This window comes from Clupea harengus, chromosome 3 (assembly GCF_900700415.2).
Source record: "Clupea harengus chromosome 3, Ch_v2.0.2, whole genome shotgun sequence".
Classification (NCBI taxonomy): domain Eukaryota; kingdom Metazoa; phylum Chordata; class Actinopteri; order Clupeiformes; family Clupeidae; genus Clupea; species Clupea harengus.
Genome location: NC_045154.1, coordinates 4,242,589 through 4,260,119, shown reverse-complemented (window position 1 = coordinate 4,260,119; position 17,531 = coordinate 4,242,589). Strand labels below are relative to the sequence as shown.

Here is a 17,531-nt window from a genome sequence, read left to right as displayed (position 1 = left end):
ATGCAGTGATCACTGGGTGAAAGGCGGCTCCCATGTGCCTTAAGCTCAGTCCCTGCCTAGAAGAGTGGGCAAAGAGACATTTGTCTGGGGGCTTGTTTAATTAATGGAACAAATGTGGTGGTATTTTGTAATGCAATAGCAAGTAGTTTCAGTCATCTTCTCAGGTTTATATTGTTACAGAAACATAATTCTTTCCCATTTTTAAAGGTATGTTTGTTGACCTTCCCTAGCTTTAGTAACATTGTCACTATGTAGTCTGGGGCTCCATCCCCACCCCTGAAACAGCATGAAATACATGTTAGCAAGTTAGTTACCTTTTCTCAGTGTGAACTGGGATGTTGTTGGTGTTTGCGAGGTAGTTCTCTTGGCTGTTAGTTAGTTAGTTTGCTAGTTTTTGAAATACAAAATGCAATGCCTTTTAACTGACTGTCCATTTACTTTCCCAAACAGTGGGGCGGCAGTGGTACAGGAGGTAAAGAAGTCGTTTAGTAATCAGAAGGTTGCTAGTTCGATTCCCTGTCGAAGTGTCTTTGAGCAAGGCACTGAACCCCTAATTGCTCCTGATGTGCAGTGTGCCATCAGTGTAAATGTAAAATGTGTATACATTGTAAGTCGCACATATGTAAGTCGCTTTGGATAAAAGCGTCTGCTAAATGTAAAAATGTAAATGTAACAGTGAAAAACAGTCTTGTCTGCTTACTTGCTCCTTCGGAGTGATCCCCAAAATCAGTCTGGCTGCACCCCCCTGTCCAGACTGTCCTGATTGGTCTTATTGGGGTCATGAAGAATCTCACTGACTGAACCGCATCTCTTCCCCTTCAATCCTTAGCAACAATATGGTCATATACTCAATAATAGAAACACAGAAAGCATGTAGCAATGGAGCGTTTATTATCAAACTACGGAATGGGAGAACAATATCCAATCTACCTGAACACCAATACTTGGATCCCGAGGAGCAGTAAGTAGCATTCAGTGTATGAATGTGGTGATTGCACTGTGTAGTTACAATTTGCTCGACAATAAGAGTATAATGTGGGAGTACACTCTCTGAAGGGGGTCTTTTACATTGGGTCTTACATTTATGGTTTCAAACAGAGCAATAAACTCAAGTAATGACATTCATACACAGGTGATAAAGAAAGACTTGTCAAAGGTAGGTCTGAATGTTCGACATGCAGCTGAGTAATCAGGCTAGTTATGTAAAACGTATTCACCAAAATGTCGAGAAATATAACAATGGGTTTATGAATGATTAAAATATCATTTTAGGCCATCTTTGTAAGCAAATCATTGTCCACATGATATGATCTTAATTTGTCATTTAATGTATGATCTAAACCTGAAGGCACAACAGGATGTTTTAATATAAAACAATGTCAATTTTGAGGACATACACAGTGTACTTTACTTCTTTCATAACTCTAAACACTTTTGTGCATGTTACCATTCTCTTTTACCGGGGAAATATCTGCAGAGCACAAACTTTACAATAAACATATCTTGAATAATTAACATTTTGGAGACATAACAGTGCTAACTTTAAAAGTTAGTTCATTTTTAACTTTAAAATATAAATAGAACTTTCATACAATTCATGTTAGCAAAGGTCAAATAAATGCTAAGCTTTTGTAGAGAACTGTGTTGTTGGAATGCAAAGGTCGTCATATTAGCACAAAGAGTTCTATTGACATTGGAGGGGACTGCAAAAATGCACACAGCAGTTTAAGCTCATTTACAGTAGTTTCAACTAGTCTCTTTCAGCAGTTGCTCCACGTTACCTCTCAAAACAAATGTGAAAGCTTTGCTTTCCAAAACGCCTCTCTTATCGCCTCTCTGCTTGTAGTGGAACTGCACAACACAAAGCAGTCGGGTTAAAACTGACAGAATGCTTATAACAAGACCAACACTCAAGTGCTTTTTCCATTCAAGAGGAAGAAAACCTTCACTGCATTCCTGCATTCAAAACAATGACCTGGAGACATGTAGCTGTGCTTGTAGTGTACAAACTGCTGCATACCTTTCGGTCTGGAATGGTGTCCATGACTACAGCAGACTGAGATAGAGACTCTGACACAGAGATTTTCACTCACCTTCACTTTGATTTGACTTCAGGTATGAGTGCACAAATATATGGGTTTGAAATACAAAATAATTGAGACAGATGGCCAGTGAAGTTCATTGCCTCACGTCGATCTGCATCTCCGTTAATTAGTTCACATGTGCTGATTTATTCTTTTGTGTTTAGACGTCTGTGTCCAGGGGAGGCCTCCGGCTCACAGTGGGGGAGAGGGAGTCCTGGCTGTGTGTGGAACTGATGCCCGTGTCTGAGTCTGTGTCTATGGCATCGGCTGTCAGGCCTTGTCTGATCTTATCGGCTCCTAGTCCCTGCTGCTCCACACTGCACTTGGCCTGGCTCTTTAGTGGCGAGGGGCCTGGCTGCGGCGAGCCTTCCCCCAGGTGCAGTGCACTGAGCTGGGCTGCGAGGAGCTGACACTCCTGGCTCTTGGAGAGCAGGGTGGTGTCGTGACACTGCAGCTCCCTCTCCAGCTCCTGTGTCTGGGAGTAGAGCGAGAGGCCAGCCCGCATGCTGTGCTCCAGCTCCGTGCGGGTGCTCTTCAGCTCCGGGGCGTCCATGCCGAGATCGGGAGGCAGCGCCATCGCCGTCGCCCCAAGCGTCTCCTCGTCCCCAGGCAGCCACTCACCGCTCTGGAGCTCAACGTCAATATCCTGGGACAGCTTGAAGATGAGCTCCTGGTGCCGGCGCAACTGCTCCTCCAGCTGCTCCACGCTGTCATTGGTGTGCAGGTTACCCTGCAGGCGCCCCTCGCACAGCCACTGGCTATCGTAGCTGTCCGTCAGGCTGAGGCGGGGCGAGTTGCTCAAGGCCCCTGCCCCCACCCCCTCCGCCCCCGCCCCCCCCTCCTGCCTCAGCAACCTCTCGTTCTGCTCGATCTGCAGGTCCAGCTCGCGCATGTGCTGCAGCTGCTGCCGGAGGGTGTGGTCCTGTGAGATGATGAGGCGCACCATGCCGTCGATCTCCTCCGACCCCTCCTGCCTGCCGGTGGCGGCGGCCGGCTCGCTCTCGCGCCGGATCCGGTCCAGCTTGCGGAAAGCCTTTTTCACCAGCCGCTTCTGTCGCTCCACTGGCAGGGTCTTGGCGTACTGAGCGGGGCACTGCTCCCAGCGGCGGGCCCTCCCCACGGCCGCGGAGCGCGACCTGGACGACCTCTTTCCAGCTTTGGCCGGAGGGGCGCACTCGCTGGTCTTGACCAGGACGAACTGGATGGAGGGCTTCTCCTCGCCCCAGGCATTCCAGAGGCGCAGGATGCGGGTGAGGGGTGGCAGCGCCCGCTCGAAGCCCTTCCAGCGCTCCACCAGGCAGAACTCCTTGGGCTCGCCGTGGAGCTGCCGCCGGCTCTCCGGGAGGCTCCTGTGGTCATCCAGGAGCGCTTGGACCATGTCGGCGCACGTGGTGTGTTTGGTGACTCCGCACACCGCCTTCTCCTCTTGGCACACGCATACCTGGATCTCCTTGCCGGGGGTCTCCTCTGTCTCCTTCGACCTGGTGACAAGAAAAGAGCAAACAGCTGCTCAATGACTACTGTGGTCAAATAGGGTTCTACAAGGAGCTTAAGACATTCTCTCCAGTGCTTCAGTGAACAATGTTCTATGAGATGGTAGAACATGCTCTTACATCACTTCATTTGGTCATTTATGTTCCCAGGGGTATGTGTTATATCACCAAGCTCGGCTTAGTGGATCAGCATGTAACAATTACACACATCCTCATTAGCCTTGTCCTGTCAAAGCGCCTCAGATGATGGCTCAATTTGAGCAACGAGGAAAAAAGGAACTCCTAGAGATCCTGAGAAGCACATCAATTAGGGCCTCTATTATATGATCATTCATCTTACTCATAAAATTCCTCATTTACTAATTATTAGACCATGCTCACGGTGATTCAACAATCTGTCTCTTTTTAAACTCCCTGCCACTGTAAAATGACATACCGTTTTTTAAATATGTTCACACATTTTAGGGAATATTTCCCAACATTATTAATAGCAGCTGAGCTAAATCTATTACCTATTAATAAAGAGTTACTCACAATAGGCTTAGACCTAGTCTCCATGATGTTAGGACACACAAGTGACAGCACTGAATGGTAATAGAGTTTCTGTTAAATGAAGGCAAGACTCTTTGGTCTCATGAATTAAAGCGCTAGTCTCTCAACATGGATACCCAACACACACACACACACACACACAGACACACAGACACACACACACACACACACACACACACACACACACACACACACACACACACACACACACACACACACACACACACACACACACACACACACACACACACACACACACACACATGCACACAGAGACATTCTCTCTCCTTCATTTTCACACCACCATAAATCACCACTACAATAGAGGGATATAGTGAACAGAACACATAACATTGTTGCTACGTGTAGCACAGTCTCCTCACCCTCGGCTGAGTACGGTAAGGCCATTTGGGCCATAAGTCACTGTTGTATGTCTAGCCAAGGTCAGAGAGAATAAGCTCAGGAGACATCGCAGTCCGCTGGTCCTTTGTCTAGAAGAAGGAGTGCTGGCTAGGGCAGCACAACACACGAGCACAGCTCAACCTTGCCAAATGACACTGTTTGGTTGGGTTGGATAGTGTTTACGTATCGTCTGATACTGCTGTATTTTGCCTTTCTGGGGGCAAAGGAACACAAGCTGGGCTTTGTGCGAGCCCTTGATGAGAGACCTCTCAGGAATGCTTATACGTATGCAACAATGTGAGCGGCAGGTTAATGGTTAGGAGACCCTGAGAGTGGAATTGAGCAAAGGTAAACAACAGAAGTATGCAGGTGGCAAACAGAGACGCACACCTCCAGCATTCACGCACAACGACCGTGACGACTTTCAGCGAACTATGGCAGAACTGTGGCTGCCACTTGGGATCTTAAGGAACATCTAGCTTGGTGTGTGTGTGTGTATGTGTGCGTGTGTGTGTTTGAGTGTGTGTGTGTCTGCTTGTGTATGTGTGTGGGTGATGATGAATGGGAAAGGGTGCTTACCCCTTTACTAAAGTACTTGCAGTATAATTCAGTTACCACAATACTGTCTCCGTTTCTGTGTCCAAGCCCTGTTTACATTATAAAATGTTAGCACCGCTAACATTCCTCAATAAATATAAACATATTAATTTGACTGCCATATTCATTTGACAAGTTTTATATGCTTCGCATTACAGCCGTGTCTGAAGCTGTCTAACCTGCGAGGGAGTGCTGCGTGTGATGTCATTCCCAAAAGCTCATTGAATGGGAGCTCATCCCCGTAGGCGACTGCCAGACACATATGTTTAGTGGAAGATCACCTCATCGCCGAGGCTCAGAGCTGAAAGCCTTAGCAGCCGAGGCGGATCAGTTAGCCTGCAGGCAACCGAGGGGGCCCTCTCTTGCATCTCTCTCATTATGTCTTGCGCCGTGTCACCCCCTGTTAACTCTTCACACCGTCGGCTCCTTCAGAGCAGCGAGATGAATGAGGTCACCACAGCCATATTCTGTCAACTCCGCGAGAACATGCATGGTCACGCACGTAAATTACGCAAGTGCAGGGATTTGCTCACACCTACTCGTTCATTTTGACACTTGCAAACATGGACGCTTATAAATATAGTGTACCCACAAAGGCACACACACACACACACACACACACATGAGGTAGTCTGCTGTAGCCCAAGGGAAACCAACAGAAAGAATAGGGAAGCACCTGTGTTTGTGTTGTGTCACAATCACTGATCACTGGCCACGTCCTGCTCCATATTTCCTGCTCCCAAGTTTAGGGCATTGTGACCACATGGAAAATGAAATTCCATCTTCATAGTCATATTGCCACAGAGGCAGTGCTGTAATGGATGTAAAAACAGCCTGCCACATCTTTGTGCACCTGTGTTTTGTTTCCAACTGTTCGTGTGATTTTTATTCCATCCCTCCTCATTATGAAGACAGTGTTTTGTAATTACACCGTCAGTGCAGCCTAACCTTTGAACCTGCACAATGCGAGTGTGCTCCAGCATAATTCCAGCATGTATTTATGTGTGTGTATGTGTGTGTGTGTGTGTGATTGTGTGATTGTGTGTGTGTGTGTGTGTGTGTGTGTGTGTGTGTGTGCGTGTGTGTGTGTGATTGTGCGTGTGTGTGTGATTGTGTGTGTGTGTGTGTGTGTGTGTGTGTGTGCGTGTGTGTGTGTGTGTGTGTGTGTGTGTCGGTGTCGGTGTGTGCGCGTGTGCATGTGTGTGTGTAGGGTTGTGTGTGCTGTACACATGTAAGAGAGCAGAAATGGCAGCAGAACTTTGGAGAGTGCAGTGAGTCTGAACAGGGTTATTGTTGGGTGGCGGTGACCAGGGAGAACCACAATAGAGAACCTGACCCAAGATAAGCACAGAGCACAGAGCACAGGTCGTAGGTCACATCCTCCCCTGCAGCACACTCCCTAACACAATATGCACCACCAGGCAAGCACAAAGACTTATGGGAAAGCATATTCATTTCACCTTATTTGACATTTCGCCAATTGTCATTAACAATCCTTCAAATATTTAATTAGCATGATTTACATGCAACTGAGTGGTCAAAGATGATGGTAGACTGGGGGAATATTGTACCCTGATCATTTTCCATGGGCCTTTAGTGATACCCAATAAATCTCCATTTATTGACTTTGCAGGACTAGGAAAGTGTTCATATCACTATGAAGGAAAGTGTGTGAAATATCTTGGTGTAAAGAGTCAGCAGATCTTTGTGTGTGTTAGTGTGTGTATGTTTTGCGTAAGACAAAATCCTGAGTGAGCCACTTTGAACTCCAGGTGAACTTGGAACAGGGGGAGAGAGGGTAATGTACTGTAAGAAGCCCAGGCGAAGGAAGGAGCTGTACGCACTAATGAGACTCAGGCAATATAACTACGGCAGCCTCTGTTCTGGCTAACAGCCCACAGCGTCTACATGCTGGTCTACGTCTACACAACTCGCCCGGCACTGAGATGCTCTGAACCCACAGACCACTGTGGGAGTCCACCCTCTCTCACCTCACAGACCACTGTGGGAGTCCACCCTCTCTCACCTCACAGACCACTGTGGGAGTCCACCCTCTCTCACCTCACAGACCACTGTGGGAGTCCACCCTCTCTCACCTCACAGACCACTGTGGGAGTCCACCCTCTCTCACCTCACAGACCACTGTGGGAGTCCACCCTCTCTCACCTCACAGACCACTGTGGGAGTCCACCCTCTCTCACCCCACAGACCACTGTGGGAGTCCACCCTCTCTCACCTCACAGACCACTGTGGGAGTCCACCCTCTCTCACCTCACAGACCACTGTGGGAGTCCACCCTCTCTCACCCCACAGACCACTGTGGGAGTCCACCCTCTCTCACCTCACAGACCACTGTGGGAGTCCACCCTCTCTCACCCCACAGACCACTGTGGGAGTCCACCCTCTCTCACCTCACAGACCACTGTGGGAGTCCACCCTCTTTGTGCTGTTTTGTGCATCATACTTTCATGGAAATGTGTCATGCTAGGCATAACACTACACCAAACACGGTCACCTGCATGTGATTTGAACATGTCACTACATGTGGGAGAGCTGCCATGTTCACACTCAGATGTCATGAATTCTATAAGTATTAGATCTGGATACTTTAGCACATAGTTTATGCTTATTGTTGCTCTTACCAAGAAGTTATCTCTGTACCTAATTCCTGCTTCAAACAGCTTGTGTCCCTCTGGAATACCAAAGGCAGTGACATCAACACCACAAAACAGGGATTTCCTGAGTCTTATCTGAAGAGGATGCAGGATTTTGATGAGAAAAACATATTTTTTTTCCCAAGAGGTCCGTTATCTTTTGGGAAACTGCCCTGATAGGCATCTTCATAAAGACAAAACACAAACTCTTTCCCTTCACCAGCACTCTACGGAGTTTACACAGGGATAGTGTTCAAACAACAATGTCATTTTGATTATTGTTATGCTAAAGTTATCACAATCACTGTTTCCCAATGATAATTGCACGAGTCAACACTAATTTCCAAAATGTAAACTGTTCTTGAGACCAAATCCAGTTTAACTCAAGACAAAAAAACTTGTTTTAGTAACACAACATAACAACACAACATAGCTGAACAAGATAGTGCTGTTAGCTTCTTATCTTTTTCCAAACTTTGAATCCCCTCCATTCTTACAATATTGATGCATTGACATGTTGACTGGCGAAGCCATCTCTTATGGATAATTGTTCCAATGGAAGGGTTCTTATCTTTCTATTCACCAGAACTCAATGGCCAGACGTGTCTTTGAACTGAACCACACTAGTACTGTGCATTCGACAATTCCTTCTGTGAACGGGATGAATACAAATGCAGAGCACACTGACTGTGTTTATTACCACTAAATTATCCCAAGCAGTTGTTAGAGGCCCTTTAATGTGGGCCAGCCACAGAGTCAACTGAACTGATCTGTCTTCTCCACTGACGCCACCCTTTTCCATTCAGTATTGTGTCCAGTACTGTGCTGCTCAAACAAGCTACAGCACTTAAATGGTTTGAAATCACAGATATTAATTAGCTCTCTCTGATTATGTTAGATCACACGAGGAACACCGTACACGGTTCAAAAGCATACCAGCAGATATGATGAAACAATCTAGAGCAAGTAGGAGACTGTCTCCCAAAAACATATCTGAAAGTAAAAAAGAGTTGAAGAAAAACTGCCTTTGATATGCCTTCAGATCCCAGCACAATAATTACAGTTGGCTTCGGCTGTAAAAGGTAATTATGTTGCAACTTGAAAAATAACACAAGACTATTTGCCATTACCAAAGATGTGGAGATGGGAGGTTCATAAACTTCAAATATTGATTTCCCCTGCAAACAGCACAGTCTCATTTTGCTACCTAAAAATAGTATAAAAGCTGAGCATGACGACAACATGACTAGAATAGAAAAGTGCGGTAACGAACATTGTTTTCTATCATATCCACTTTTCTTCACAGCTGTACCATGCATGGCTATTTTAGTTTCTATTCACAAGCTTCCGCAAGATATATATATATATACGGTGGAATAATATATGACCAGCAATACACCCTCAGTGTTCACTTGGCAGAGCCTCTCTGAACTTGTGAACACTGTTTTAATTACAGACCATCATTCAGTTGTGAAACACAAACACATTCACATACTCAGACCAACACTGCCAGGAGCTAACACATCTCTGACACTCTCAAGAATCCCACTGCGGTTCTCATGGAGCCATGAAACATCAAAACTAGAACCAAGCCACTTAGGGAGGCAGGGATGTTGATTGCACCTGAGACGATGACAGGATGCCTCTTAACCTAAACCCAGACAGAGCTCCATCTTAAAAGAAATCAGGCAGTAATTACAGGCTTTGTGCTATGCAAAACAAGTAGGTCAGCTTTCATTAGAGAAAATACTAAATGTGCTTTTGGCATACATGGACATATGATCCTTAGTCTAATGTTTCACGGGGGTAACAATTTACCTGTTCATCCTGACAATTAACAACCCCCCACATGCACAACTTCAGCCGTGAACAACAACGTATTCAATCCCCTCAAGGAGAAGTCTATTGACATGCGTTTGGGCAGGGATATGAGTTATTGTTGTGTACTATATGAATCTATAAAGTTATTGTTTCTCTCTATCTCGCTTCTAAAGAATGCACGCACACACATACACACTCGCAGACACACACACGTTCACGGAAATACTGTAATTATATTAACTACATGGCAGATAGCCTTCCTTTACACTACATGGTACCAGTAACATGATACTCAGCTACCATCACCACCAGTTCTCCTTAAGCTACTAAACAAGAATACAAAAGTCTGGCGTTACCACTTCTAATTTGTTAACTAGAGTTTAGTTCGAGAAATAAACCACGATTCCCCCTATTCCCAAATCATCATTAGCTTACATTAGCTGGGAAGATGAAGAGTAGGCTACTTGTATCCAAAACATGCATAGTTAAATTTGGATTATATCTTCCAACACAAAAACGAAGACAATACACATACTAAATATATACAATTATTTAAAGTGAATGTGAATTTCAGTGTACGTTCTAATATTCACAACTTAGCTAAACATTTAATTTGAAAACGACGAAGTACCTGTTTTTCAATCGCGCTTTTAGAAAATTCCTTCCAAACGGAGCCATTGCAAAACTCTGCTGTCGAGGTCCAAGGAAATTAAGTTTGTTGCATGGCGGAAAATCTGTCCAGTGACCTCAACTTTCCTCAGTGTTACAATGAGCAACTGAGAAAAAGTTGAAGAACTCCTCAACTTGCTGTTAGGTTGTCAAAGCGCACTTTTCGGGAGGGCCGTCCCACTACGGTAGTGCCGTTTTCAGCGCAGGGCAGAATGACTTACATCAGAGGCACTGCGGGCTACCTATAACCTGCCGGTTGATTTTGGCTGTTAGACTGTGATGAAGCCTGAATAGACTTTTGAACATAGGACAATTCCAAAATAACCTTTTATTGTTTCGTTAACGACGATAATGCAGTTATATGTGGCAACACGTTTGCCTAAATAACATGTGGTAGCTACGCCTACAGCTATGAATAGCTGTAAAAAAGTTTTCAAATGTGGCCCTGAATAACTACACATTTGTGACTCCTAATTTTTAATTCTAACTCTTTCCACACGACCTGGACATTGGCGTTTAGGCGGAGAGTCCTCTGTTACCCACAAATAGGTTAATGTCTTCCCTAAAACATATTTTAGGTTAATTATGGTAACTATGGTTTGAGTACCTGGGGCGAGTTGCCATTTATTTGGTCTGTCTCTTGCTCTAGTTGAGATGAAGGAGCTGCTCACGAGCGACGTCCAGCGGGCATGCCGGTGCACCACGTTGAAGTTGTCCATAAACCCTTTTTCGGTTCCCCGCCCCTGAAGTCACTGTGTCAGATGAGACAACGGTCCACATCATCATTATTGAAAAGTGAAAACAAAATCTTCTTAGTAATTATGTATATTATATAGTTCGTTTATTTTCTGGATTCTGTATTTATGATTTGTGTCTTCTTTGTGTTGAAAAGAGCCACTGATAATTTAATGACTGGGTGTGAAGTGAGTTTAATTGAAAGGTAGCATGCAACAGAGACCTGCTTAGTGGTTACATTATTCACATTATTCTGATATTTGTTTCAACATTTCCAGATTTCATGTTTGATACGGAAATACTCTTGCCCTCACCATTAGTCACACGTCTTGTCTATGGATTCCTATCCTTTCAGACACCTTGGTTCCACTATAACCCCCCAACACTTTAATCACACCCCTACTCACACACGCACACACACACACACACACACACACACACACACACACACACACACACACACACACACACACACACACACACACACACACACACACACACACACACACACACACATTTCAAGTCCTTCTGACACCCAATCAGAAGAAGCCAGTTAAGCAGCAACATCAGAAAAGGCAAACACAAGTGTCTGTGCTGATGAAAGTTCTTAAAGTGTGGACGTCAGCCTGATGAGGAGTGGACCTGTGACGCAGTGATGATGTCTGATGTCACCATGACACAGCAGGGGGCACGCAGAGCAAGGAAGAGAGAGATGGAGGCAAGGAGAGATGGATGGAGAGAGGCTAATGGATAGAGAGAGAGAGAGAGTTAGGGAAGGGAGGGGTGAGGAGTGGTGAGGCTGCCCCTGGAGATCCTGCAGGCTCATATATACTGGGTGGAATGGAACCCTGAGCACCACTCTCCACCCCTGCACTGGCAATCAAGGCAAGGGACCACACTGGATAGAGGACTCACAAGGAGACAGAACACCCTCGGCGTCTCTCTTTCTCTTTCCCTCTCTTTTTCTTTCTATCTCTGCCCCTCTCTAGCTCAACCTATCTCTCTCTCTCAACAACTTTTGTTGACGTCTAAACCTATGGACTTGGGCCCAGCCTAGTTGTTTGAGAATTGTTGGATGGTCCCCAAGATGCGGATGCATATAGTGTTTGCAGTTCTCCTGGTGTTTGTGAGCCATGCTCTGGGTTCAGGTAAGCATGGCCATCTTTAAGATGGATTTAAATGAAGGCATGAGATGAGAGGAGCCGATATCATTTCAGCTCAATTTACTAATAACAACTCATCTTATTAGGAGATATCAGGACAGCATATTGGAATGTAGATGTGTATTTTCATCTGTTTAATCTGTACTTTAAAAGTGTAATGACATTTTCAGTCTAGCAAGATTAAACATTATATTGCCTTATTAAATGAAATACAAGACATCAATTCAATAAATTAAATGCATTCAATGGGAACCACAAATCAAATAGGTGGGAGGGGTTAGATTAGAAGCTACAAATTGTATCGATATTATCTCCAATGTAATTATTAGATATACATGCGATAGAAAGAACCTTTCACAGCACCTGTTTAGAGACTACGGTTTATGAACTAACACTGTTCCAGACGCCTGATAATTCGAGATTGGTCAAACAATCAGTGAAGTTTCAGTTTCAAAGCTACATAGGGACATAATTACTTTGCCAGCATTTACGCATCTGTTTATCTGTTTTGCATACTTAAAAAAAAAAATTGCTTTGGAAATATTTCACGTTAATCGCACTCCAAATTTCACTTGAAATACATTAACATTACACTGTTGCTGGGTTTCCATCCAACTTTTTCATGTGAATTTTGACCATTCAAATAGAAAGCTTAAGTGGAAACGCTTGAAATTTGCATTTAATCTTCTAAATGAAATAAGAAATCGATTCGCTAGTGGGGGGTAGATTAGCTCCCTATTTGCAAAGGGTCGTATGATGCGATCAAGGTTGATGGAAACGGGTTTATTCGCATCAAATCGCATTTGTTGAGATTTTATGACGTGTTTCCGTTCAAGTTGCTCTGACAGCCTCAAGTTTGGAACCCACAACTGTTCACAACTCCGCTCTTGATTAGGAGAGTTAACACAGACACATAACCCAGAGAATGGAAACGCGGACAGACTCGCATTCATGAAAGCGCTTAAACGTGCGAATGGGTTCGATGCCCCGATACTGATATGAACATGAAAATACTATAACTTAGCATATCAAATCTTTGATTATTTAATTTCTCGATACATTCTCTGTATGTTGTTGTTTTTCGTGTAGAAGATTAGGTCTTCTGTATTTCAACAGATGTTGACCAGGAGAAGCGGACGATAGAAGAGGAGTTGTTGAGCAGTCTCTTTACTTCAAAGGTACTGTGATGTTTTATTTTTGCACCTGCCGTGTCCCCTTGTAGTGTGTAGAGAACAAAGGCATCACTGGCACTCCGACGTGTGTCGAGTGCTTTCATAAAGACTGAATATAGATTTGCCCTTTGGCTTCAGTGTAGACTATATAAGATCACCTGCTCGCTAGACATGTTGAATAGAACGTCAAGGATTGCTCTTTTAATATTGTTAATAGAGAATTGGTGGCTGCCGAAAGAAGATTAGTCAATCTTAATAGAAATGTCAAATAACAAAGTTTATAAATGTCTTTTAAATTGGATCACTACATTTCTAACATGATTTATTATATAAATATTGAACACTATTAACGTGATTAATGACAGATTTGTATTAAACCACACCTAATTTCAGCCTCTGGCAGTGACAGAATAAAGGGAATCAGAGAGTGAACTACGCTCCTTACTTAAGAATGTATTACCAGAGCAAATGTGTTTAAGATGACAGTCAAACGTTCTGCTCTTTCTCTTCCTCGCTTACATTTTGATAAATGACTAGAGATGAAGGCAAGTCACCGAGCCACCAGCAAGACCAATAAGTGAACAGCTCTGTCCACTCAGAGACCTCAGACAGCAATCTTAATGAAGCTGCATAAGCGTGATACCTTAGAGACTTGATATAACAACCGGCATAGGTATGAACTGACAAACTGACAGTTAATGTTTCCCTAAGAACAATACTTTGCCTTGAATTTGTAATAATTGCCAATAATGGCATTTTTAGAACATTCTGAGCAAATGAGTCTTGGGAATGTGGGAAGCGGTGCTTGCTGTGTATATTTGAAAGCACTCTCTCATTCATTTGCAATTCATTATTTATCCACTGTTTATTCTGGTTGGTGGAACCGCAGCTGGCAGCTGAAATGAAACAAATGTCTCTTGACACTGGCACCAGCCATGGGCAGCTATTTGGCGAGAGCTGGTGAAAGCCAAGTGCCGGGCTGCCACGAGTCGCAGGCTCATCCCTGCTGTGTCCCGCTGCCGTGGACAAAGACCAAAGTCATCATGAGCTCCATTACTGCAGCTGACAGCAGCAGGAGCAGAGGGAATATGAACTACAAGAATATCTCTCCCCTACCCTCACAAGAGAAAAGACCCAAACAGAGGTGCTCTCTACCACAGAGCCGAGGCTGATTAATCAGTGCTGGGACAGACACTTGTAATGATGCGATGTAAAATGTTATGCTCTTTGCTCCTTTACGCACCATTAAATTGGCTGGAGGGAAATGTTAGGGGCTGTGCTGTAACTGGGGGGACACGGCTCTTTAAATGCCAGAGGTGCAACTGTGCAGCCAGCTTCTGTCAGCGGTCACTCCAGGGAGCCATTTCATTGCCTCCGCAGGCAGGACCATTTACACAGTGGCATTTCCCTGTCGATTGTCCCTTCCCTCTGTTCTCTCTCTCTCCGACTGAGTTTTTCCTCATCAAAGATCAAGCCGTTTATCACTCTCACCAACTGACAGCTTTATGATTCAGGGCTGAGGAAAAGCTGTTGCTTGATGTCTTAAAAAACACGTTCCTTGGGAGAAAAAGAGAGGTGGAGAGATCCGGCAAGACTGGTTTCCCTGCTTTGTGTTAACCTACACAGTGAGGAGAGAACATCCTAATGTCCTGGGTTTCTCAGACTCATCCATACTTTCCCAGCTAATGCGCTAAGTCAGATCCCTCCACAGCAGGCTAGACTATCAGGAGGCAATAAAACGTTATTAAAGTGGAGAATAACAACAATTAAAGTCAGAGTAAACAAAACGGAGATGAATCAACACCACTGCTTTGTTGAGATCATTTCAGCTTTGACACCCTAATTACTTCTCTAAAATGAGATGGTTGAAATAACGAGGAAGTTAATGAGTTCATGACCATTATTCCATTTCAGTTCTGTCTCAAAGAGGAGTCTTGATATACCTGTAGTGTGCAGCCACCTCTGCCAGGCAGATAGTCCACTGATGTGTGAGGGCTCTGATAGAGACTGAAGTCTCTCCTCCTCTCTGTCCCTGCACCTGAAGCAGAGCAAACACAGCGCCGTCTTGTGGCGGCTGACGCTACTGAAGGTGTGTGCCACACTGGACAGTCTGGATGAGGCGTGGCAGCCAGAGAGCGAGACCCAACCAGAGGAGGAGGAGGAGTACTTCAGGTTCCGCCTACCACCTGTCAGCCAATCAGCGGATGAGCTTTACGACCTCCGGAACCTCTGTAGAGTACTGCAGCCCAGAGAGGTGAGTGATTACACATGAACGCGCGCGCACGCACACACACACACACACACACACACACACACACACACACACACACACACACACACACACACACACACACACACACACACACACACACTCTCGCTCTCACTTACTCACTCACTCACACACACACACACACACCCTCTCTCTTTCTCTCTCTCTCTCTCTCTCTCGCTCTCACTCTCACTCACTCACAGACACAAACACACACACACACACATGTGCACGCATGAACACACACACACTTGCACATGCACACACGTATGATTGCTTATCGTCACACAAAAGAACAGACACCTATATGCAACACATACTCTTACACACATGTGTGCAGACACACATACGCTCAAATGCACACAAACAAACCCAAGCACACACAGACACACAATCATACACACCTATGTGTATTGTATCCACAGCACATAGAAGAGACCAAGCAGAAGCATACATTCATACAAAATGAAACAGTTACATATGCTATGTATACATATACTATATAACTATTCACTTGAATACAAAACACACACACACACACACACACACACACACACACACACACACACACACAATTGATTGATTGATTGATTGACACATTTGCACACAAACACACACACTTAGATACCTGCATAAGACTTCTCATCAGACTTCTTTTACACGAGTTGTCTGTATGCACACCAGACTAGATGTTATACTTGCACACCAGTTTTCTTGGTTATTTATCATTTTGATGCATGGGCCTCTCTAACACAGCCGTCAGTGACACTGACACATAGCTAATTGGAGCTTGGGGCTGGGCACAGGGCAGAGCCAGAGATCTGCCGTGCACCACCCAGTTAATCATACTCATCGCGCAAGGATATCCCTTGCAGTAGGCCTCTGAGGAGAGGAGATGTTTACAGACGGCCATGTTTCTGTCCCAGGTCCAAGATGTGGAGGACTACCTGGACTTGGACCAAAACAGCGACAACCCGCTGAAGAGGAAATCCCCTTACATCCTGAAGAGACAACTGCACACCAGCAAGCAGGCTCGGAGGCCTTACATCCTCAAGCGAAGCAGCCTATTTTACTGACACCCCCAGCCAACACTCTCGTGCTAAAGAAGAGACATTTTACATTCTGTGAATATGTGCCTGTGCTTAATGTAATAACATCAGCAATGGTTTTTCATTTCCTCATCCGGTTTGGTTTGTGTACTTTATCCATGAAGGACCCTTCAGTGTGTTCTAAGATGGACCTGGTCTTTTTCTCGTTCTCATAACAGGCTATGTACATAAACAATAAAAACTATAAGGCAAGAATGGTATGTATGTATCAATATGAATATATTTGTCCATTGTATGTATATTTATTTTTCTTGTCAATGTAATTAAAAAGATCCAAGATTTCAAATATTTGACATTTTGTCACTGAAATTCATAAAAATACTTGTGGAATTTGAAAATACCAAAATACTATGTGTGCACTAGTGATGAGAACAAAAGAGGACGAAGTGTAGAAGTGTATTCGGGGCAGACTGTGAAAGTGAAGATGCTCCGAGGGAGGTAAACTACTTTCCCAACTGGCGATGTACATCTTCATCGGGTGAGTTCACAGCTCGTCAGATACGAGAGGGACCAGAGAGATGCGTACCACTTCAGCAAGGCGGAGAGATTCAGTATTAGCTTTGTGGTACAAGGTGTGCCAAAATCAAACATAATGAGACAATACTTTCACCTTAGTGGTCATGTGAGGTTGTATGTAGTTTCACAGAGAGCCACCAGAGTGCGCCACAGGAACTGTCAAATTCTCTCAGTGAGGCTGATTGGCAGCAGCAGGATGCACTACCTTTCTGTCCACTAAACAGACTAGTACGTATAGATTGTACAGATCTACAGAGAAATGCATGAAAAACACAAACACCTGAACATTCCTGTG

The 17,531-nt window shown here is 44.5% G+C and overlaps 2 protein-coding genes across 5 annotated transcripts; one reads left to right on the top strand and one right to left on the bottom strand.

Annotated features, from left to right (window-relative positions):
• Positions 1-869: 869 nt before the first annotated feature.
• Positions 870-10,475, bottom strand: rassf9 (Ras association domain family member 9). The gene is made up of 2 exons (XM_031561964.2): positions 10,235-10,475; positions 870-3,565 (listed from the first exon to the last, which is right to left on the bottom strand). The coding sequence occupies exons 1-2, from the start codon at positions 10,279-10,281 to the stop codon at positions 2,245-2,247; spliced, it is 1,368 nt and encodes a 455-aa protein (XP_031417824.1). The 5' UTR covers positions 10,282-10,475; the 3' UTR covers positions 870-2,244.
• A 1,513-nt stretch (positions 10,476-11,988) lies between these two features.
• On the top strand, positions 11,989-16,994 carry nts (neurotensin). 4 transcript variants are annotated; one of them, XM_031562698.1, is made up of 4 exons: positions 11,989-12,155; positions 13,287-13,348; positions 15,390-15,596; positions 16,538-16,994. In XM_031562698.1, the coding sequence occupies exons 1-4, from the start codon at positions 12,083-12,085 to the stop codon at positions 16,685-16,687; spliced, it is 492 nt and encodes a 163-aa protein (XP_031418558.1). In that variant the 5' UTR covers positions 11,989-12,082; the 3' UTR covers positions 16,688-16,994. The 4 variants fall into 4 exon arrangements, with proteins under 4 accessions (XP_031418558.1, XP_031418551.1, XP_031418570.1 ...); XM_031562691.1 differs by having other exon boundaries at positions 15,387-15,596; XM_031562710.1 differs by lacking the exon at positions 11,989-12,155 and adding an exon at positions 13,041-13,137.
• The last annotated feature ends 537 nt before the right edge of the window (positions 16,995-17,531 follow it).

Bases quoted from the DNA above. Each gene is read 5' to 3' on its own strand.
- nts (XM_031562691.1), top strand. From the start codon at position 12,083: ATGGTCCCCAAGATGCGGATGCATATAGTGTTTGCAGTTCTCCTGGTG. The intron at 13,349-15,386 runs GTACTGTGATGT...CTGCACCTGAAG, and splicing joins GCAGTCTCTTTACTTCAAAG to CAGAGCAAACACAGCGCCGT. The intron at 15,597-16,537 runs GTGAGTGATTAC...TTTCTGTCCCAG, and splicing joins GAGTACTGCAGCCCAGAGAG to GTCCAAGATGTGGAGGACTA.
- rassf9 (XM_031561964.2), bottom strand. From the start codon at position 10,281: ATGGCTCCGTTTGGAAGGAATTTTCTAAAAGCGCGATTGAAAAACAG. The intron at 3,566-10,234 runs GTACTTCGTCGT...TCTTGTCACCAG, and splicing joins AAAGCGCGATTGAAAAACAG to GTCGAAGGAGACAGAGGAGA.